The sequence below is a fragment of the Cenococcum geophilum genome (assembly GCF_001692895.1).
Source record: "Cenococcum geophilum 1.58 unplaced genomic scaffold K441scaffold_61, whole genome shotgun sequence".
NCBI lineage: Eukaryota > Fungi > Ascomycota > Dothideomycetes > Gloniales > Gloniaceae > Cenococcum > Cenococcum geophilum.
The window spans coordinates 786,445-806,379 of NW_027137619.1; the positions used below are offsets into that span (position 1 = coordinate 786,445).

At 51.4% G+C, this 19,935-nt stretch overlaps 5 protein-coding genes across 5 annotated transcripts; 3 read left to right on the forward strand and 2 right to left on the reverse strand.

Annotated features, from left to right (window-relative positions):
* Positions 1 to 1,089: 1,089 nt before the first annotated feature.
* On the forward strand, positions 1,090 to 2,459 carry K441DRAFT_690284 (uncharacterized protein; the record flags this gene model as incomplete). The annotated part of the gene is made up of 6 exons (XM_067652371.1): positions 1,090 to 1,256; positions 1,327 to 1,509; positions 1,596 to 1,865; positions 1,901 to 2,129; positions 2,181 to 2,291; positions 2,328 to 2,459. 6 exons carry the CDS (start codon positions 1,090 to 1,092, stop codon positions 2,457 to 2,459), a joined length of 1,092 nt encoding a protein of 363 aa, XP_067498519.1.
* A 581-nt stretch (positions 2,460 to 3,040) lies between these two features.
* On the reverse strand, positions 3,041 to 4,131 carry K441DRAFT_681449 (uncharacterized protein; the record flags this gene model as incomplete). The annotated part of the gene is made up of 3 exons (XM_067651475.1): positions 3,041 to 3,328; positions 3,585 to 3,693; positions 3,950 to 4,131. 3 exons carry the CDS (start codon positions 4,129 to 4,131, stop codon positions 3,041 to 3,043), a joined length of 579 nt encoding a protein of 192 aa, XP_067498520.1.
* A 1,658-nt stretch (positions 4,132 to 5,789) lies between these two features.
* On the forward strand, positions 5,790 to 6,936 carry K441DRAFT_668273 (uncharacterized protein). Its single transcript, XM_067649973.1, has 2 exons — positions 5,790 to 6,637; positions 6,698 to 6,936. The coding sequence occupies exons 1-2, from the start codon at positions 6,145 to 6,147 to the stop codon at positions 6,814 to 6,816; spliced, it is 612 nt and encodes a 203-aa protein (XP_067498521.1). The 5' UTR covers positions 5,790 to 6,144; the 3' UTR covers positions 6,817 to 6,936.
* Positions 6,937 to 7,176: 240 nt separating this feature from the next.
* K441DRAFT_708533 (uncharacterized protein) lies at positions 7,177 to 11,214 on the reverse strand (the record flags this gene model as incomplete). The annotated part of the gene is made up of 10 exons (XM_067653783.1): positions 7,177 to 7,484; positions 7,565 to 7,881; positions 8,146 to 9,286; positions 9,392 to 9,548; positions 9,846 to 10,211; positions 10,266 to 10,364; positions 10,411 to 10,623; positions 10,675 to 10,961; positions 11,015 to 11,119; positions 11,169 to 11,214. The coding sequence occupies 10 exons, from the start codon at positions 11,212 to 11,214 to the stop codon at positions 7,315 to 7,317; spliced, it is 2,901 nt and encodes a 966-aa protein (XP_067498522.1). The 3' UTR covers positions 7,177 to 7,314.
* Positions 11,215 to 12,182: 968 nt separating this feature from the next.
* Positions 12,183 to 19,263, forward strand: K441DRAFT_585833 (Not1-domain-containing protein; the record flags this gene model as incomplete). The annotated part of the gene is made up of 4 exons (XM_067644600.1): positions 12,183 to 12,785; positions 12,846 to 13,170; positions 13,220 to 19,140; positions 19,201 to 19,263. The coding sequence occupies 4 exons, from the start codon at positions 12,183 to 12,185 to the stop codon at positions 19,261 to 19,263; spliced, it is 6,912 nt and encodes a 2,303-aa protein (XP_067498523.1).
* Between the last annotated feature and the right edge of the window lie 672 nt (positions 19,264 to 19,935).

A 19,935-nucleotide genomic window follows, 5' to 3' on the forward strand; every position in this document is an offset into this window, starting at 1 on the left:
TGAAGTTCTTAAGCCGCTCACCCAAACCCCACATAACCCGTCAAGGACCAGCTGAACGACCCCTTCCACGCACATCTCCCTTCAGGAGCGCACAGGATACCGCTCTTCCCTCACCAGCCTGGCCCTACACCCACGCCTCGCAACGACAACGAAGCTCAACGCGAACACGCACAACGGCCCCAACCAGGTATCCCCATCGCAACCCAACCCCCCAGCCCTCCTCTTTCCCCGCCGCTCATCACCAGGCAACTTTCTGCGCACCAGCCCAAGGAAGCACCATGCGGACCGCACAACGAGCCTTCCGGTACCGCCAGGCCGACTCTCCCAGCGCGCCAAGAGGACTCGCAAAGCCGTGCCCCAGGCCGCTGGAAGTCCTCCGCAGCGACCTCTCTCTTAGCTGCCGGGGGGAGTGGACGATCCAAGACGGCGGCGAAAGGAGACTCCGGGGGGGAGGCGGTGCAAGGGGTGGGAAGCTGCAGTTTGTGCGAATCGTCCGGGCCGCTTGGCAACGGGGTGAAGGCAGAGGTAGTGTAGTTCTGCTATATGAACGGGGCCGTAACTATTGCGTCGGATATGGCTGAGCCGGGCTGGCGAATCCGCCTTGTTCAACCGCAAGCGAAGGTTCACGCGCGAAAAGGGGGCGTAGGGCCCGAAGATATTCACCCGGTATCAAGGCATCCTGCGATGAGATCTATTGAAGTGGAGCAGGATGTTCTGCCAGAAAGGAGAAAGAAGCACGATGGAGGGTTTGAAAAAGGACGATCCCAAGACGAACGCGAACACGAACACGAACACGAACACGAACACGAACGGCGCTTTGCCTGTTTTAGGAAAAGCAAAAGTTCCAGCAACACCGCTTTCTCCTGCGTTCCAACTGTTGCTGGTAGGAGTAATGGTATATAATGGAAATTCTCATATAAAATGCAGAGAGTATGAAGTGATGGCGGGGACGGATTCCGACAGCACCAAGCACGCTGGAGATGTCCCAGTGTTTCCGGCGAAAAGGAGATTATCCAACTCGCAGCTTTCAAGGGCCATGACACCGCCATACCTTCCAACGCAGGTATCGTAAATGAGCACGGTATCGATATGACTGTTACGGATATAGGGAAGGATTCACAGCCCGTAGGACTTGCTGACAGTGACCCGAATATTGTGTGGTGGGATGGCGACGACGACCCAGAGAACCCGCTGAATTGGGGGCCATGGAAAAAATGGAGCAATGATTACATCGTCGCCGTCACCTCCTTCATAACGTAAAGCCCCCTCTCACACCCCTCCCCGCTGTCTTCAGGCCGGAAACCAACTGAAGTTGACTGACCAAAGTCCTCGGCTTCGCCTTCGGCCCTCTCACCTCTACCTCGCCTGCAACATCCTCTTCGCCGCCTTCACCGTCGCCTGCGCCGTCAGCGCGAACCTGAACATGCTCATCAGCTTCCGCTTCATCGTGGGCTGCTCGGGATCCACGCCGCTGACGCTCGCCACCGGCACCATCGCCGACACCATCGAGTAGGAGCGGCGCGGCGCGACCATGTCGTTCTGGCCATGGCCCGCGGCTAGCGCTGGGCCTTCCGGCTGCTTGCCATCATCGGCAGCGCGGGCACGGCCGCGGGCGCGCTCGTCATGTCCGAGACGCACGCGCCGCATGCACAGGGCGACGGGCAACCCGCTGCTGCGCTGGATAGCGGGCTGCGGCCCCGCACGCTGTTCGCCCGCAGCATCATCCGCCCCATGGAGCTGCTGTTCCTGTCGCCGATTGTGCTCGCGCTGTCCGTCTTCACGGCGCTCGGCTATGGCTACCTCTGCCTGCTCCTCACGACGTTCTCGGATGTCTTCGGCGGCCGCTACGCTTCAGCACGGGCATGGTCGGCTTGACGTTTCTGGGGCTGGGAATTGGCAGCCTGGTCGGCTTGGGGACGGTGAGGGTTGTCAGTGACAGCGTCTTTCGTAGGAAGGTGGCGGCGGGCGGGAGGGAGATGCCGGAGTTCCGCTTGCTGCCGGTGGTGTACTTCTCGCCGTTCATGTGCGTCGGCTTGTTCTGGTACGGGTGGAGCGCTGAGGCGCCCGGTTTCTGGCTCATACCGATTGTTGGGACGTTGCTGTTTGGTTTTGGGTTGTCCGCGGCTATGGTGAGGAATTCTTGCCCTCCCCCCAAACGGGCTGTACTCGGTTTTGTCTAGATACTGACCGATACATTTTTAATTGAATGGGCCTGTGTCGCTACATACTTGGTTGACGCTTTCACTGCCTATGCTGCGTCCGCAGCCGCCGCGAGTGCTGTCCTCCGTTTCGTGTTTGGCGCCATGATCCCGCTGTTTGGCTAGAAGATGTATGACTCGCTCGGCGTCGAGTGGGGAAATTCACTGCTCGTGTTTATTATGTTGGCAATATGCCCTATTCCGCTGATCTTTTATCGATTCAGAGAAACGGTGCGTTTGAGGTGGAGCCCTAAGTTATAGAGTGACTGGATTGTTGGGGACGAGAATAGATTGTAGTTTTGTTCTTGGTGGACGCTTGATACATAGAGAATAGCTTATAATATATATCCGTAGCATAGACTATCAACGGGAGGTATGAAATGCCTCTGCTGGTGGATCTGGCAACAAAATCCGTTCTCCTCAGGCGGTGGTCGATGTTCTGGCTTAGGCAGGGTCTTTCTTGATATTTGGTGACTGCTTTCCTCATCTCGAATTGTGTCTAGAGGACATTCGATCTGTTGGATCGGCCACTCTATAGCCCACACCCAATTCTCCTGCAGGAGAGAGAATTCCCAAAACCTCCCGTCTTGGCACCCCTTGTAAATACGAGATTTCATCGATAAACTTGAAAAGAGTAAAGAAATGCGCGGTAATTACTAATGCCCTTAGGCTATAGATCTCTAGGAGTACAAATGCCTTCGAGAGCTTGCCTGGAAATGCCAGGATATGCCTTTGTACGGTAGGTCTATCATAACATTGCTGGTGCAATTTATATGCCAGGTCAAGGTATTAAACTGCACCCTAATAAGCCTCTAAGTTCTGCCGGCTTAGATTTTGGTCTTCTAGTCCTCCAAGGAGGTACGCGAAGTGGTTGGCTTGGCCCATGGAAATCCAGGGGTCGCAGATGGGAGATAAATAATAGCGGTTTCAGCTTTGACTGCGCGATCTAGGCTTCCGTGGTAGAGGCCACGGCTCGTAGGCCTCGCCGCGCCCGGAACCAGGAGATTGGAAAGGTATACTGGGTTTCTAGCGGTAGCTCTTACCGCGACAACAATTCCTGCACTGCGATGGCGCCCGCGGAGGCGAACAGCATGCACGAGTTCTCCCCGCTTACCCTGCGGAGCATTTCTCTGTAGCCTTTCAGAGCGAGGCAAAAGTAGTGAGCGGATACAATAATAGCCGGTTGGTCGTCAGGGTTGAGCAGTCGGAGATTGAGAGCAGATGTTGTCAGGAGATTCATGAGCGGGTTTTCTGCGCCACCGCAGAAGACCATTTAGGGGACGTCGACGAACAATGCGTATTTGCTTGGACTGTCTGGTATTGATGCCCTGGGCGAGCAAGTGTTAAGGGGGATACTGCATCATAGTCGCGGGCGGCATGACTTACACTGTTGAGAGCAACATCATGCTGAAATGGTGCACTAGACGCAGCCCCAGCATTCGAGTGCTTGGAGTATCCTCCTAATCCAGGATGGCGATCTGAAGATTCTTGACTCCTGTTCATAGGATAACGGCGTGGTTATATCCGATGATGAATTGAGATAATCCTTCTGTACCGGCGTCAAATTTTCTGTAGAAGGGGTTGGAGAATCCACATCCCGCATGGCATAATCGCAAGAAACATCATGCCTGATACAGGGCCCGCAGTTGGGATGGACTTCGTCACACTAGATATTGTCTGGTCAGTTCGGCCGCCCCCTTTTCCATGCACGAAACTCGACGTGTTGCCTACCTTGACCCTCCTGGTCTTACACGTCTTGGAATACCTGGTGCTCTTCTTGTATGACCACCTCGGAGGCACAATGGAGCCTTGACACGGTCCGAAATAGACCGATGGTGTTGAGGTACACAATCATGGGTCGTTGATTTCGTTGCCTGGTTTCAAGCTCTGGCCGCTTGGCTTCACCATAAGCTCCAGCCACAAGATGTGCCATTGTGGCGCTGGCAGATGGGCTGGCTAGTGATATGTTCACACGGCCTAATAGCATGTATCAAATACTACCTCGTGCATCTCTAGTAAGCCCACCGGATTACGCTTTTTATTGAGCAGCGATATTGTGATGATGCAATATTGATGCTCACCGTTAAATCACTACCACACTCATTTTTTATTGCCAACGGCTCGTTACCTCGAGTGCGACTAACATCCTGCCACTCCGTACAGTACCTTCAGCAGAAGGATGTCTCGATACCAGCGAAGGGGTACTTCCCTTGCAAATATTTTCCCTCTTCGCACTAGGGCCAATCGCAGCATGAGCCTAGAAATACTGTTCCCCTTCGGTCTCCCACTTTATCAATTTTTGCCTACTTTTGTAAGTATTGGCGCCTCTTCTTATCAAGTGATTGTATATATATACTGTCAGGGCAGTGGCTAGGCTGGCATGGAATATATAAATGAGAGGCTCTATGAGGAAGGATCTAAGGGACTCGAGGGCCCGAGAAGATATCGACAAGGTAGCCCGCGCACTGTCACGTGACATGTCACGTGCACGTTGCCGAGCTCAAAGAGACTGCCCAAGTACCCCCTACTAACATATACTTTCTAAAGCAAGAGGTGTACTTGATAAAATTAAGATTACGCCATGCATATCGGCCCCTTAAAGTCCGCCCGAATGTTACACTATACGTCGTACATCAGGCGTAGATGAAACCTCAATTGTCCTACATAGAGCCTCCTCCTGTAGAGCCTCTTTATTGTATCCCATGCAACGGTAGCGTCCTACCAGCAAGTGATCCGTGCACTGAAAAAAAAATAGCAATTGGGCATCCAACTTAATCCGATTGGTTCTATTGGGCTGGATCTTATCGATAACCATAGGACGAATTGTACCGTTACAAGGGATAGTCTTAAAAGTATTGTACATTGTCGGTGTGTTGCAGAGGTTCCTTGCAGAGCATTTTACACCAATAAGAAAGCCGGTTTGTATAATTTTCCTCCTTTTTCATTTGCCGCAAAAATGTATTAAAAATAAGTCACAAGCCACCTAACCCCCCTGCAACGCATCGACAATGTACAATACTTTCGCCGGATACCATAGTAGAGCTTCGTGTAGAGCTCCAGGTAGAGCTTTGTCCAAAGCCTCGTGTAGAGATCTAAAATTCACGAGGGTAACGCGTAATTCTATAAACTTGATAAAATTTGGCTCTATTTTTATAAAATCTTTAAATTCTACCAAGTTAAACCTCTTGCTTTAGAAAGTAGTGCCTATATATATATATATATATATTCGATCACTTAATAAAAAGAGGCGTCAATACTTATAAAAGTAGGCGAAAATTGATAAAGTGGGGGACTTGGTGACTGGAGGGGCACGATACCTAAGGGCATAGCTCTAGAGAACCATTTAGGACGGCATCAGAAGAAAGTCCAAGCAATAGGTCAACTCATATGCTCGGGGCGGGAAACAAGCTTCGAGATAAAGCAAGATGCCACAGCCGAATGGTACAGTAGCCTGCACGGTCTATTTTCTGCTCGGACTGCAGCATCGATGAAACGCGTCTCCCGAGAGACCAGCAAGTGGTGGAAGATACGTCACGAGAGCTGCAAATACGAGCCTCCTCAATAAACTACCTTGGATACCCCTCTCGCACACGCTGCCACCCGGCCCCGTGAAAGTAATCTATTCGAGACTGGGGGTACTTTGAACCAGCAATAAACCGCTCACCGTCTAGTGACACTTCTGGAAATATAGTAGTGGCTAACAGATCGTCGTACGACGGGGGATGACAACACGCCATCTGCCAGCGAGTATATATTCCGAGTGCTTTCCCTCCTCTCAAGCCTATCATCAACTACTTCGCATCCTTTCTGGACATTCACTCGCTTGCTTCTAACGACAACTCCTGTTCAATCGTTACCAGACAACCTCGTCTTTCTGTCGCTACTTTGCAACCTCAACCTCAAAACACCCTTTACGTCTAATAAAAATACTAAACCCAGAAAAATTATGAAACCCTCACTCATCACCCTCCTCTCCCTCCCCCTCCTCGCCCTCGCCCTCGCCCTCCCCAAAGCCACGCCCACCACCAGCGCAACCCCAACGCCCACCCTCACGCCCACCGGCCCCCTCTACCACCTCCGAACGCGCCTCAAGCCCGTCTCCGCCGCGAACGCCACGCTCCCCGCCCACCTCGCCGGCCTCTGGCTCTACGCCTCGCACACGGGCGCCGGCCTCAACGACCCGCTCTTCGCCTCCAACCGCAGCTGGGCCATTGCCGGCTTCCTCAACGCCACCGACCCCGCGGGTGGCGCGTTCCAGGAGTTCGATCTCGGGAACTACTGGCCGTATGGGTTTAATTTCCGCTATGAGCCGTATGCGGGCTGGTCGGAGGTGGAGGTGAATGCGGGACAGGGGAATGTGCAGGGGTTTGGGTTTGCGGAGAGTGGCGGGGAGAAGGTGTTGGTGATGGCGGATAGGACGCAGTGGGGGGGTTGGTTAGGTATGTGGGATATGAGGGAGAGAATGTGGGTTGGAGGTTTGCTGATTTTTTTGTGTGCAGTTTGCGATTGGTGGCATAATGCCCCTCAGCTGTTCTGGCGATACAAATATTACACCCCGGAAGACTATCCTGCGCCGAGCAGCTGCGCCGATGTCGATTTGGTGCGGGTGTTGGTTTAGGGGAGGGAGATTGCGACGGAGGAGATGCGAAGGATGAGGGAGGAAGATGGCGAAGGATGATGAGGCCTAGGATTGAAGGTAGAAACGGCTTGATGGACTTAATGGACTTGATGGAGGGAGATGGACTTAATGAGAGAATGCGCGGCATTACAGTGGCGAAATGCTCAACCTTAACGTAATGTTAATAGCAACCCGTAACCTATGTAATTCTGAGTTTATGAAACGCAGCACAGCCTTGCAGAGCGCCAGTTATTGGAATGCACAAAGTTTCGTTGCTAGGAGATATGTTACAAACCCAATTCATGCAATCCAAAGTCAACAGAATCAAGTCTGGTTCAGCGAATGCAAGTAACAGCCCAGACCCTAAAAGGGAAGAAACAAGAAGGTGTATCATGTATCAAAAGTCATGCCATAACCTGGAGTGCAGATCCAAACGCTCCAAAAGCATACCAATCCACAAACATATCAACTTCTCGCTTCGTTCTCACGTCAATCATATCAGCAGTTCTGCAAATAGTTGCTGGGCACCAGACCCGGCCGGCCGTTCTTCCCGACTACCTCAGCCTCCCACCAGCCGTCGTCCTGCAGACGGAGCACGGCGAGAATGTCGCCCTTCGCGAAGCTGAGTTCCTCAGGAATCTGGGCTTGGTACACATACATCGCGCGGGCTGTGGTTAGGCTTGCGTTAGCAGAGTCCTCCAGGGCAAAAGTGAAAAAAAAGGGAGGGGTAAAAATGGGGAAAACGCACAATAATGCAAAATCATCCGTCCCTCCTTCGTGTACTGCCTAGGCTCCGCAACGCTCTTGCTTCTTACCCTCGTACTCAATTGCCCCCCTCCATTACCACCGGCACTGCTATACCCCGCCTCACTGCCAGCATAGTATACGCTCATTGGTCTCGCGTTGCTGCCACCCCTGCCGCGTTGACTTCCCCCATACACGCTTCCTTCGCCTCTCTCACTCCCGGGAGCTGGCGCGAGTTGCAGCGCCATATCGCTTCCCCTTGAGCTACTTGGCCGGTCGTAGGATTGCGATTGTCGGAATTGAGGTTGGGGACTCACAGCCCTGGATACAGGCCGGTCATACGACTGCGGCTGTTGGAATTGAGGCGCTGGACTGACCGCCCGGGACGCAGGCCTGGGTTGCTCGTACGGCTGCTGCTGGCGGAACTGAGGCGCCGGGCTAATCGCACGGGACGCAGGTCTTGACTGGCTGTAGGGCTGTGGCTGCCGCATTTGGGGTGCTGGGCTAATGGCTCGAGACGCGGGTCTTGGCTGGTCATACGACTGCTGCTGTCGCATTTGAGGTGCCGGACTCACAGCCCTAGACGCTGGCCTAGTTGCCGGTGCCGATGCTTGTACCTGGCGCGTGTTTGCGTACGTCGGGTTGGGGGAAGCAGCGCGTGGAATAGGAGCTTGGCCTGGGGAACCCCCGCGCGAGGACCAGGAGTCTCTGTTCCCGGCTCCGTATTGTTTGATCGGGCTTGAGGATTGCGCACGCGGGCGTCCGCCAGCAGAAGAAATAGCATAAGGATTTGGCGAGGCTGCGCGATGTACTTGTGGTGCCTGGGCTGATGGAGTGGAGTAGAGGCCTGGCCTCGGGCTCGTGGCACGAGGTGGAGCTGGGGAAGTTGCGCGAACCACCTCCTGACTCTGACCAGTGCTACGCGTAGGTGGGCGAGAGTTGGAAGCGGTAGAGTTAGAGGGACGGGATTCGTAGGAGGTGCGCGAAGGAGAGGTGGTGTTGAACATGCTAGTTTTCTGTTCAATGTATTTCTTTGTTGTCTGCTGCATCTGGCGCGATGTGAAAGCGGGCTTGGGTGCGCCTAGGCGGGAGATAGGTTGGTCGTAAGAGGGTGGAGGAGTACCACGCTGCGCTGCGCTAAGAGCACTGTTGGTGAGTGGCGTAGGAACGCCTCGCACCGGCGTGGAGGATGTCCCAGGTGTACCTGGTGGTGCCGGTGTGGCCAGGCCGTGATAACGGTCCGCAGACATACGGACGGAGGACTGTTTGGTGACCCCTTTAAGTTCCGCAAGGGCTTGGGCTATAGGGTCGAGTTCTTCCTGTTCGTTACTCTTCGCCTGGGGTTGCTTGCTGGCATCTGGAGAGGCAACGTCAAAAACGTTATTGCCAATATTCAGTTGAAAGTTTGCACGAGGGTCGACAGGCTCAGGGCTTGTCGAGCGTGCTTCTCCTCCTAAGATTGAGCCACGGGTGCCTGAGCTATATGGCTGTTGTTGCCGGGTTGGGCTGATGTTTTCATTGTTGTTTCTCTTAGAAGAAGGAGCCCAAGTATTCCGACTCCCTGGTGCTTTAATTGACGCTGTTGGGGCTTCTCTCTCATGTTTGCTTCTCCTCCGGAATGGGCTGTGGTTTTGGAAAAATCCACTCCTCTTTTTCTGTATTTGCCTTTCATCATTGACAGGTTCTGGGGCTGGAGCAGGGGCAGGGGCAGGGGCAGGGGCAGGGGCTGGAGCAGGAGCTGGAGGCTGGACTGGGGCTGGAGCTTGAACTAGAACTGGAGACGGAGCCATTGGTTTCCCTGGAGAATTAGAGCCACTTGGTGGTTCAATACTCGAGAAAGAGTAATCGCTGTGAGAGTCCCTGCTTGATGGACGAATAGGGCTAGGGATGTTTGTACGTTCGGAGGGAGCCCCAATTTTGCAGAACTGCGTCATTCCATCCATTGGGTAGTCATTGTGCGGCACTTTAGGCACGTCTCCATATTGGCTCTGCTGATACTGTTGCTTAACCTGTTGTTGTCTAGCTTGCTGTTGAGCTTGAATCAAACGTGGGTCTGGTTGAGGTCCTCTTGATGGATAGGCCTTCTGCAACTGCTGTGGCTGGTGATGTGGCTGGTGCTGCGGCTGGTGCTGTTGCTGCGGCTGATGCTGTCGCTGCGGTTGATGCTGTTGCTGCTGCTGTTTTTGAGGCTGTAGCTGGGGGTGCGCCTGTGGTTGCGCCTGTGGTTGCGCCTGTGGTTGCGGCTGCGGTTGCGGTTGCGGTTGCGTTTGTGCCCGCTGCCGGACTTGGGGCTGTGGCTGTGGATGGTGTTGGGGTTGTCGTGATTGTACTAATGGCTCCTCTGCTGAAACAGTCTGAGGGAGACCCAACTCTCGAACCAAGGGATTGCTTGGATCATGGTGCGACTCAAAAACGGAAGGTTGAGGCGATGAAGTCCGGAAAGCTGGATTCATCGTCCGTTGGAATTGAGCTACGGAGTAGTTCCCTTCATCCGATGCTTCTGATGTAGTGTCGTTGACGTCTCCCCTGCAAAAGTTGATGAATTTTGGTGGATCAGGTATTTCTTGACCAGTCCCGGCTTCCTTGATGAAATTGGTTATGTCTTTCTCTACGTCGCAATCCTCAAGTGAGAGCCGAATTTTCTCGCATGCCTGGCAATGTGAGTTAGATACAGCTCGCTGAAAAGGGGCACTGCGAGAACTAACGGCATCATCGCTTACGCAGACAGTCGATGCGATATTAGCAAATGTCCAAAGACTGCTCTTCATGTAATCTATCCGCTCCTCCTCGAGATCTTGGAATTTCTACATCATGTTAGCTGAGCGATAATGTCCGGGAAAGTATACTAACGTCGCACCCAGCCTTCCAATCTCTGTTCCACCGGCCTGTGGTCTCTTCTAATACTTTCACAGCCGCTTCGTAGTCGTTGCTTGTGCTTGATAACTGGATTTGGGTCTTTTCAAGCTTTGCTTTATTCTTTCGTTCTTCTTGACCCATAACCATATGCGCTTGTGCCAGGAATCCCTTGATCTTCAGACAGTCCTGTTCATACCGATCTCGAGCCTAGTGTTTTTTTTTAGCAACAGAGCAAATCGCTTTAGGCATCTCGCACACCTTATTTACTGCTATTGTTTGCTGCGTCTTGACTTTGAGCAGCTTCTCAATACCGGACTGTACTATCTTCCTGCGCTCTTTCATTCCACCAGCAAATGCCGCCAGCGGCTCTTCCAGTTCGCTCTTCATCTGCGCAGCAATGTTCTGATGTGCCTTCCCCATAGATTCCACCTCGGCACGGACTACATCCAGGGACATCCGTAGGGTGCCGGATTCGGAGGAACCGAGAGGTTTGCGGGAAAGATTGAGAAGTTTCCTGGAATATTCTTCTTCAATGGCCCCTCGAGCTATGGATATGTAAGCAAGCGATCATGGTTTGATAGCATTAAAGTATTTATACCAGTATAAAAAGTCTTCAATTCATCCCCGGTGACTTTGGCATTGTGCAGACGTTCCAGCAGCGGGCCAACACCGGCATCATCTTTGCCCCAGAAGTTGTTCGCAACTATAAAGAGTTAGTATTACATCCCAGAGAGGACATGCGATTGCAATACATGATAGCGACACTGAAGGCGGCTCCGAGACGGTAGCCCCAGGCATTGCGCCTTTCTGTTTACGTTTTCTTGTTGTGGATGCCACGACGAAGTGATTGCGTAGACCTTGGTCAGGTCAGGGAAGACTTCTCAGTCAGATGTGGTTAACAATTAGATATTGCAATATTAACGATGGTATGGAGTATCGGTGGTGGTGGAATGGAGCAGGGAGAAGAGGGGCAGGGATTTGAGGCCGTAAACACAGAATCCGTCTCTCGGGACAACGAGCCTTGGCGCGTGTCTGAAAGCCCATAAGTTAAGCCCGTCACTGTGATTACTGCAACGAAAGCTTCTCTCACCAAATTTCACCAGCAAACATTCGCTAGTATCTAACCGTTAACTATTGTCGAATCAGCCGAGATGTGCCTGAGACCGGTTGATTGCTTAGAGATCATATACTTGGGGTTGCTCTGCGTATTGCAAGCGTGAGCCCGTCGGCGAGATGCATGCTTGCCCGTGGCTGCCAGCTCACTTGTAGCAATGCCCAACCAGTGGTCTTCTTATCACCCATTTTGCAAATAATCTGTTACTGCTGTATCGGCTGTAGATGCGATGTCGAGAACATGTCCACCTGTGAAGCACTCCGTATATGTACCTGTTTTTGTGGACGGAGGTGCGATACGAAGCAGCAAGGGACCTGCATTTCGTCACAGACTGCTGGAAACGCCCGAGTGCTCGCCAGTCCGGTCGATGTGCGATATAGATACATTGCTACGCGTGATAATTGATGATGCAGGCCTAAGACTGCCCGCTATGAATGCTTTGAATATCCCTTTGGGTGTGGATGCTGCGTGCCAAAGCGTCGGTCTCCCCAAAGTACCAAGACCGCATTTGTGTCGCGAGAGCCGCAAGCGCAACGAGGGCTCCTCAGTTCATCTACCTCCCACTACCACCACCTCAGCATACTCCTCCATCTTACGCCTACTCATCACCTTCACCAGCCGCTGACGCGCCTCCGATGGGAAGGTTGTCTAGATGAGCCAGCAATTTCCCTGGGGCTCTTCAAGTCAGCACCAGAGCGGACGTCCTTTAACTCCCATTTCCACCGCATTCACTTCTTCACATCGCCATAGCCCCTCGCCCAGCAGCCCATCACGCGCTGGCTTCTCTCCACTCACCTCCACTTTTCCATCGCTCCCTCCTCCATCGTCTCGACACGTCGCGAGTCGCAACTCTTCCGTATCTTCGACCTCCTCGCCATTTTCACCTTCATACGCGGGACAGCAGCCTCCTTCGAATCAGCTGCTGTCCGCCACCCGATCTAGAACCATAGCGCCCCCTACCGCCTCACAGCTGGCTTCCTCCGCCGCAGCCTTGCCTACCGCATCGCAGGGTGGTGGAGGTGCTCCGAGCAGCGGCGGAGGAACCACAAAGCTAGCTCGCGCATCACCTTCACTTTCACAATCTAGTGCTGTCGGATCGCCCAGCACCACAACAAACCCCACGTCTGCCCCGTCCGGTCAATCTTTGTCCAAAATCGTCATCGCACAAGTTTTCTTACTCCTCAGTCAATTCGGTTCTATAAAGGAAGACAAGGATAAAGCCAAGTGGGAGACGCAGGCGGATCAGATTCGAAAGGTTGGTCAAATTCTCGCTTCGTGCTAAGTTTCGCCGCATTTTTCTAACCCTTGGTTTCAGTTGATCGATTCCAACGGCATGGAGGTTTTCTCAAAATACTTGCGCCGCTTGCTTCAGGGCAACGCTGGCCAGATATTCCCCGGAGCTGGAAGGAATTCTGAGAATTCGGGAAGCTACTCCTTGCTAGTGAGTGAAATGCAGAAAATCAGGCATGATCCTCAACAAGCATCCAAGATCGCAGAATCTGTCGACACACCAGAAGGAGACTTGTTCCGTGATTTCGATCTCTCAACCTTCATGGCGCACTTCAAACTAGATCCTGTCGCGAAGACTACTCTAGCGCTTGCATTCAAGTCCGCTTCGAAGTCTGACCTCCGAACTAAGGGTGAGTTTTCGCGCCTCTAATAGCTGTGATCCGGACTAACACTACTTAGCCGATGCCATTCTCTCAAACAACTATCAGGACTTCATGATGACAGTCGCCCACCCGCATCTTGACGGACCGGACGAGTTACCATCGAATTTCCTAGCCACTGTGATCGACCGACTTATTCAGGACCCTCCTCGCGATTGGAACGACGACAATAAGCATTCACTGTTATATGCAGTGAATCTAAGATACCAGAAACTAGGTATGCCGATACCAGCAGAGATTAGCGCAGCACTGCATCTCATCGAGCTCACGGATGCTACCCAAAATTCGTTGGTCAAAATGGTGCAACGAGCGGGCCCAAGAGCAACGGCAACGCTAGATTCTTGCAAGGATATGCTCGCGTTGGCGGAAACAAGAGATATCAGCTATCAGCAAGTGGCTTGCGTTCTCCTTTTCATGGTCATCACACAGAATGGCCAGGCTTACAATGCGAGTAATTTCGTATCAGCTCTTCGGGAGCACCGTGCTGGACAACGTCTCGACTGGCAGGACGTGATCCATGCTTTCGATCGAGACGGTCTTCGTGTCACAAAGCAACAGTTTTTGGCTCTATATCAAGCTCTATTACCATTGGCAAACGAATATGAGAATTTTGATATCCAGCTGTTGTGGGGAGGAGCTTGGGCACATGAGCTGACCCAGCTATCTTTTATGGTTGCTTTTCTCTCGTGCACTCCGGAGGAGTTGGACGCGTCTCAGATACCGCGTTTGCGGCAGGCGTTTACAACCGAGCTGTTCGCCGACGCCTCTGACGAAGTAAAGACTTACGCAGAGCAAGCTGCTAGACATCCACTAGTTTCGTTGGATGCAACAACTGCGCTATTTAGCATGATATTCCGGTCCCAGGAGTCCTATAACACCGCTCAAAATCTCGGAATTCCAGAGTCAGTTATCAACGCCAATACAGACATTTTTGTTGTTTCCGCTGCGGCTGTCCCGAAGCCTTGGGGGGGACTCCAGGATCAGGCTTTGAAGCAACTGTTCTACCCCTTCCTGACCAAGAAACTTCCTCACTACAATTTTGTGCTTTACGGTCTGTGGAACCAGGATAACCAGTGGCTCATCTCAAGACTTATTGATGCTTACAATCTTGACCAAATGACCCTTTTGTTCATAATGGAACATGCTCAATCCAACGGCTGGCTCGAAACACTGATTGCTGTCAGCAATGATCTGAGCCTTGACCTCGCGGCACAGGCGCACGCTCAGGGCCTTTTCGATATTGAAGCATGGGCACAGCAAACATTTCAACAAGTCGGAGGGATCTTCAGGACAATCTTAACTCGTTTCCTTCTAGCGAAGGCCGACCTTGAGTTACAGAGTCAGCGAGAACACCCGCCCACTACTGTGCCACTGGCCGTCAAAACAGTCCATCCATTGCTAGGGTTTTTGCAAGAATGCGGTTTACCAGATGCGGAGCTCGTGCAACTTCAAAGGTCTTGCATACAAGCCTACCCACGACTCATCAACTACGGCGAAGGGCTTGACGAAATCATTGATGCAAATGGAAAAGATGGCAACGGCCTTCCGGAAGATGCCGACAAGAAGATGCAAGAACATTATAAGAACATGTATAGTGGTGAAAGCGACGTTAGGGATATCATCGGCGTACTCCAGAACTACAAAGCATCTGAAGATCCTTCCGAGCAAGACCTTTTTGCCTGCATGATTCATGGCCTTTTCGATGAATACAACTGCTTTGGTGAATACCCATTGGAAGCTTTGGCAACTACTGCAGTTCTGTTCGGCGGCATTATCAACTACAGTCTCCTTTCACGAATTGCACTCCAGGTGGGCCTGGCGATGGTGCTTGAAGCAGTCCAGGAATATCGACCCGAAGACTCCATGTACAAGTTCGGCCTTCAAGCACTACTCCACTTTTCTAACCGACTACAAGAGTGGCCTAGTTTCTGCGACCAGCTTCTAACAGTTCCAGGCCTTCAAGGAACCGAGATCTGGGTGAAGGCAGAGGAAATAGTTGGACGACAGTTAGGTGAAATGAACGGCGAATCTCAGAATGGCGTTGGGATGGCAAACGGCGCCAACGTAGAGGATTTCCTTGCCGCCGAATCTACCGTAGCCAAGTTCACTTGCCTTCATGTTGACCCCCCTCTGCGGCCAGAGTTGTACGAGGAGCCGGATGAAGATGTCCAGGACAAGGTTCTTTTTGTTTTGAACAACGTTTCGGAGCGCAACCTCAAGGATAAAATCAAAGACCTTACGGAAGCCCTCGAAGACAAACACCGTCAGTGGTTCGCCTGCTATCTTGTAGAGGAGCGAGCAAAGATGCAGCCGAACTTTCAGCAACTCTATCTCGATATGTTGGGTTTGTTTGATGACAAAATCCTTTGGGCAGAGGTTCTCCGTGAAACCTATGTTGCTGTCATCCGAATGCTCAACTCTGAGTCAATATCAAGTTCATCAACCGAGCGAACTCACTTGAAGAACCTTGGGGGATGGCTTGGCTCCTTGACTATTGCCCGAGACAAACCGATCAAGTTCAGGAACATCTCCTTCAAAGACCTGCTGATTGAAGGCTATGACACAGACCGCCTTTTGATTGTCATTCCATTCACTTGCAAAGTTCTGGTGCAAGCGGCAAAATCTACAGTTTTCAAACCCCCAAATCCTTGGTTGATGGAGATTGTTCGTGTACTTCTCGAGCTCTATCACTGCGCGGAGCTCAAGCTCAACCAGAAATTCGAGATTGAGGTTCTTTGCAAAGGCTTAGATCTTGACTACAAAGCCATAGAACCATCTGATAGCATTCGTGCCAGACCTCAACACGACGAAGAATTCCTTCCCATCGTTCCGGACAGTATGGAAGCTTTCAGTGACCTCTCGATCATGAGTCTAAACCGAGGACGTGGCCCAAGTGAACGATTTTCTCCCGCAGCAATCACCGCAACCTTACCAGACTTCAGTTCTCAATTAATTTATCCTCCCTCTGGAAGTAATCTTGTTGCACAGAATACGCTGCGCAAGATTTTCCTTTCTGCAGCCCAGCAAGCCATTCAGGAAATCATTGCTCCAGTTGTGGAGCGCTCGGTTACTATTGCAGCGATATCAACATCTCAGTTGGTTGCAAAGGACTTTGCCATGGAGCCTGATGAGAATCGACTGCGAGAAGCCGCACACACCGTCGTCAAGGCCCTATCTGGAGCCTTAGCTCTGGTCACCTGCAAAGAGCCGTTGCGCATGAGCATCATGAATAATATCCGGCTTATGGCTCGCGATTTGCCCGAGCAGGCCCTTCCGGAAGGCCATGTTCTCATGTTTGTGAACGACAACCTCGATACGGTGTGCAACATGGTTGAGCAGGCTGCCGAAATGCAGTCTTTACCAGAAATTGATATGCAAATTGAAGAGGGAGTGAGATTACGCCGACTATTCCGTACCACTCGTCCCAACGAGCCGTTCAAGGATCCCTCCATCAGTAACTGGGCATTTTTCATTCCCGAACCGTACAAGCAAACAGCAGGTGGTCTCAATAGAGAGCAGTTAGCTATCTATGAAGAGTTCGGACGCCAGTCGCGGGGAATCATCCCTCACACAAACAGCGCATCGCAGGATAGCGGACGACAGGTACCGGATGTTTTGCAAGATCAGTTTGCTTCTGTGCCTAGTCTACCAACTCCGGCGGAGCCCCCTGCTGTCCCAAGACAAACCGCACAACAACAGCCGCGCCTACAAAACCTTCCCTCTGCTCATGTGCCACCAACTCCACAACAACTTAATGGCTACATCGAGCCTTCGATACCCGATCGCGCTCACCGGGTTGAAGAACTTCTAAATGACCTACAACGATCAGCCAGGGAAGCGCCCGAAGAACATGTGGAGGACCTGCACCCCACGGCACCTACTCATCACCTCTTCGAGCAGCTCATAGCTACAATTGAGAACTCTGGACCTCAGAAGGAGCATCTAGCGTTGGCAGTCGCTGGTAAAGTCACTAGCCACATATTTTCTGAGTCAGAGAGGCGTTTGGAGATTGAAGTCATGACACAGCTCCTAGCCAATCTGTGCCAATTATCTCTCGGAACTTCTAAACAAGTTATCGTCTGGTTGGCAACAATTGATGATGACAGAGTCTTCAATGCAGTCGTAATTGTTTGCCTTATCTCTGTCGGGCTTATGGACCTTCACCGTATCAACATTACCATTGCGAAAGCAGTACAACGACGCAGCGTTGCTGCAGTGGAGTTTCTTTCTAACCTTATGGACGAGATATTACTGAATGAGCATCCAAGTGCCCTTCGCGCTGACTTTGCACTCTCAATCGAAGCTCTGACCCAATGGTTGTCGGAAGACCCTGACCTTGAAGTTGGAAAACAGGTTGTTGCGAAGTTACAAGTACTCCCAGCAGATGAGGCACTTCAGACTCCGCCACCAACAGGCAAGAAAGATCAACTAGAATACATATTTGATGAATGGGTTCACCTCCAGTATCCGGACACTCCTAAGAAGTCGATTGCTGCTTTCATTTATCAAATGCACCTGATGAAAGTAATGAGGACTCAAGCGGACGTGACTGAATTTCTCCGTGTTTGTATTGATGCGTCGGTGAACTCCTATGAACATGAAGAGTCACTCCCATATGGAAACTTGGATCACGCATATGTTAATGCGGATGCACTCGGCAGATTAATTGTATCACTCGTTGTCTATCAAGCTGAGGAGGATAACGCGGTGAAAGAGAGCAAAGCTAAGTATCTGGACTCTATCCTCTCTATAGTGATATTGATATTATGCAATCACTATCGCGAACGGATGGAACGCTTTAATCAAAAGGTCTTCTTCCGACTCTTTTCAGTCATTCTCTCCGAGCTGCATGTTGCGTCCAAAGACAATTCTCTCGCAGGATTCAAAACAGACATATTCCTTGTCTTGGGGAAGGCCTTCTTAGCTCTGCAACCCAGATACTTCTCAGGGTTCTCCTACTCGTGGCTAGCTCTTATCGCGCATCGAATCTTTATCCCGGCTCTTCTAGACGATAATCGCGCAGACCTAGTTGCTAAGGACAAGCGCTGGGACCTCTACACACAGCTCATGGAGGCCCTTTTGAAATACACCGGCGAGCTTGTGAAGCCAATTGATGGTTCCCTCGTTGCACTCAACTTCTATCGTGGTGTGCTAAGAGTACTATTAGTCATTCACCATGACTATCCAGAGTTCCTTGCCGAGAATCACTTCCGCCTTTGCAATAGTATTCCGATGCATTGCACACAGCTCCGGAACCTCATTGTCAGTGCCTACCCTTCCACGATCTTGGAGATGCCCGATCCGTTCACTGCTGGCCTTAAAGTCGATCGTCTTGAGGAAATCAGGCAGGCTCCGACCATTCGAGGTGACTTCGAGGGACTTATCCGTCAGGCTGGGATCAAAGATACGATTGACAACCTTCTAAAAACCACAGACCAAAATGCAGAAGACATTGAGAAAATCTGCGAAGCGACGTACTTCCCCGAACAGAGAATTACTGGCTTTGAACTGGTGCCAATGACAGCTGATTCAGTTCTTCTGAATGCGATCGTCCTGTACATTGGTTCGACTGCTCTTGCCATCCAAGGTGCCAAGGGACCTACTTTTAACGCCACCTCTCCGCCTGCCAGGCTGCTCGAGAGGTTAGCAAAGGAACTCCGTCCCGAGGCCCGCTTCCATTTCATCAGTTCGATAGCCAATCAGCTACGCTGGCCTAATAGCCATACACATTACTTCAGCTATGCGATCCTTCACTTGTTCGGCTCTCCTACCGCAGACCAACAGGTTCTAGACGTTCAGCAGACTATCACAAGAGTGCTGCTCGAACGACTTCTTGTCCATCGTCCTCACCCATGGGGCCTTATCATCACTCTTCTAGAGATTCTGAAGAACCGTACCTACCAATTCTGGGATTTGCCGTTCGTTAAAGCTGCGCCTGAGGTACGTTACGCCATTTTTCATGTTTCCGGCTCTTCGACTAACGCGTGCTTTGTTTTACAGGTCGAGAGGCTATTCAGCGCACTCTTCTCTCATGTCCAACAGAGTCCTCGCCCTCTCGCATAGAACCAGGTCACTCAAAAGCGGGAGTTTTTTTCGTCGATGAAAACTAAGACCAACCGCACTTCTGGCGGTTGCGCTCGTTGGACACAACAAAACTCACTCACACACGAAACCTTACGCGTTAGTGCAACGCGTCAAGTAACTACCTAGTAATGTCTGCTTCACATTCTTCGATGCATTTACGTGCGCGGGAGGGTAACGGTATTCCGGGAATTCATTGCATGGAATGGATCTGATGGCGAACTTTTTGAGTCGGATTCGGTTTATATTATTTACATTCCGATTTTCGACTGTTCATCCTTTTTTCTAACCTACTATTTGTCCCTGCTTATTTTTGGCTGTTTTCCTGCATCATCTTCTTATCGCTATCCGCGATTGATGACGGCCGGTGCGGACAGCCGAGAAGTTGGAGCACCGGAGCGGAGCCTATGGCAGTGATCTGGGCATGGGCTTTTCTTCAACAAAAGCACGGCGTATGGTCTGTGGTTAAGGAACCTTTCTTCTTTTGTATCTGTAGAAATATTTATTTGGAATTGGGGTGACGGGGAAAGTGCATATATTGTAGGATAGCTATGGATGCTACTTAGTGTGGTCTTTCTCCAAAGGACTTTGACACGTGACTAAGTCTTCTCATCATTTCAGGTTCACCTCGTCAGGCTCATTTCAGATAACTTC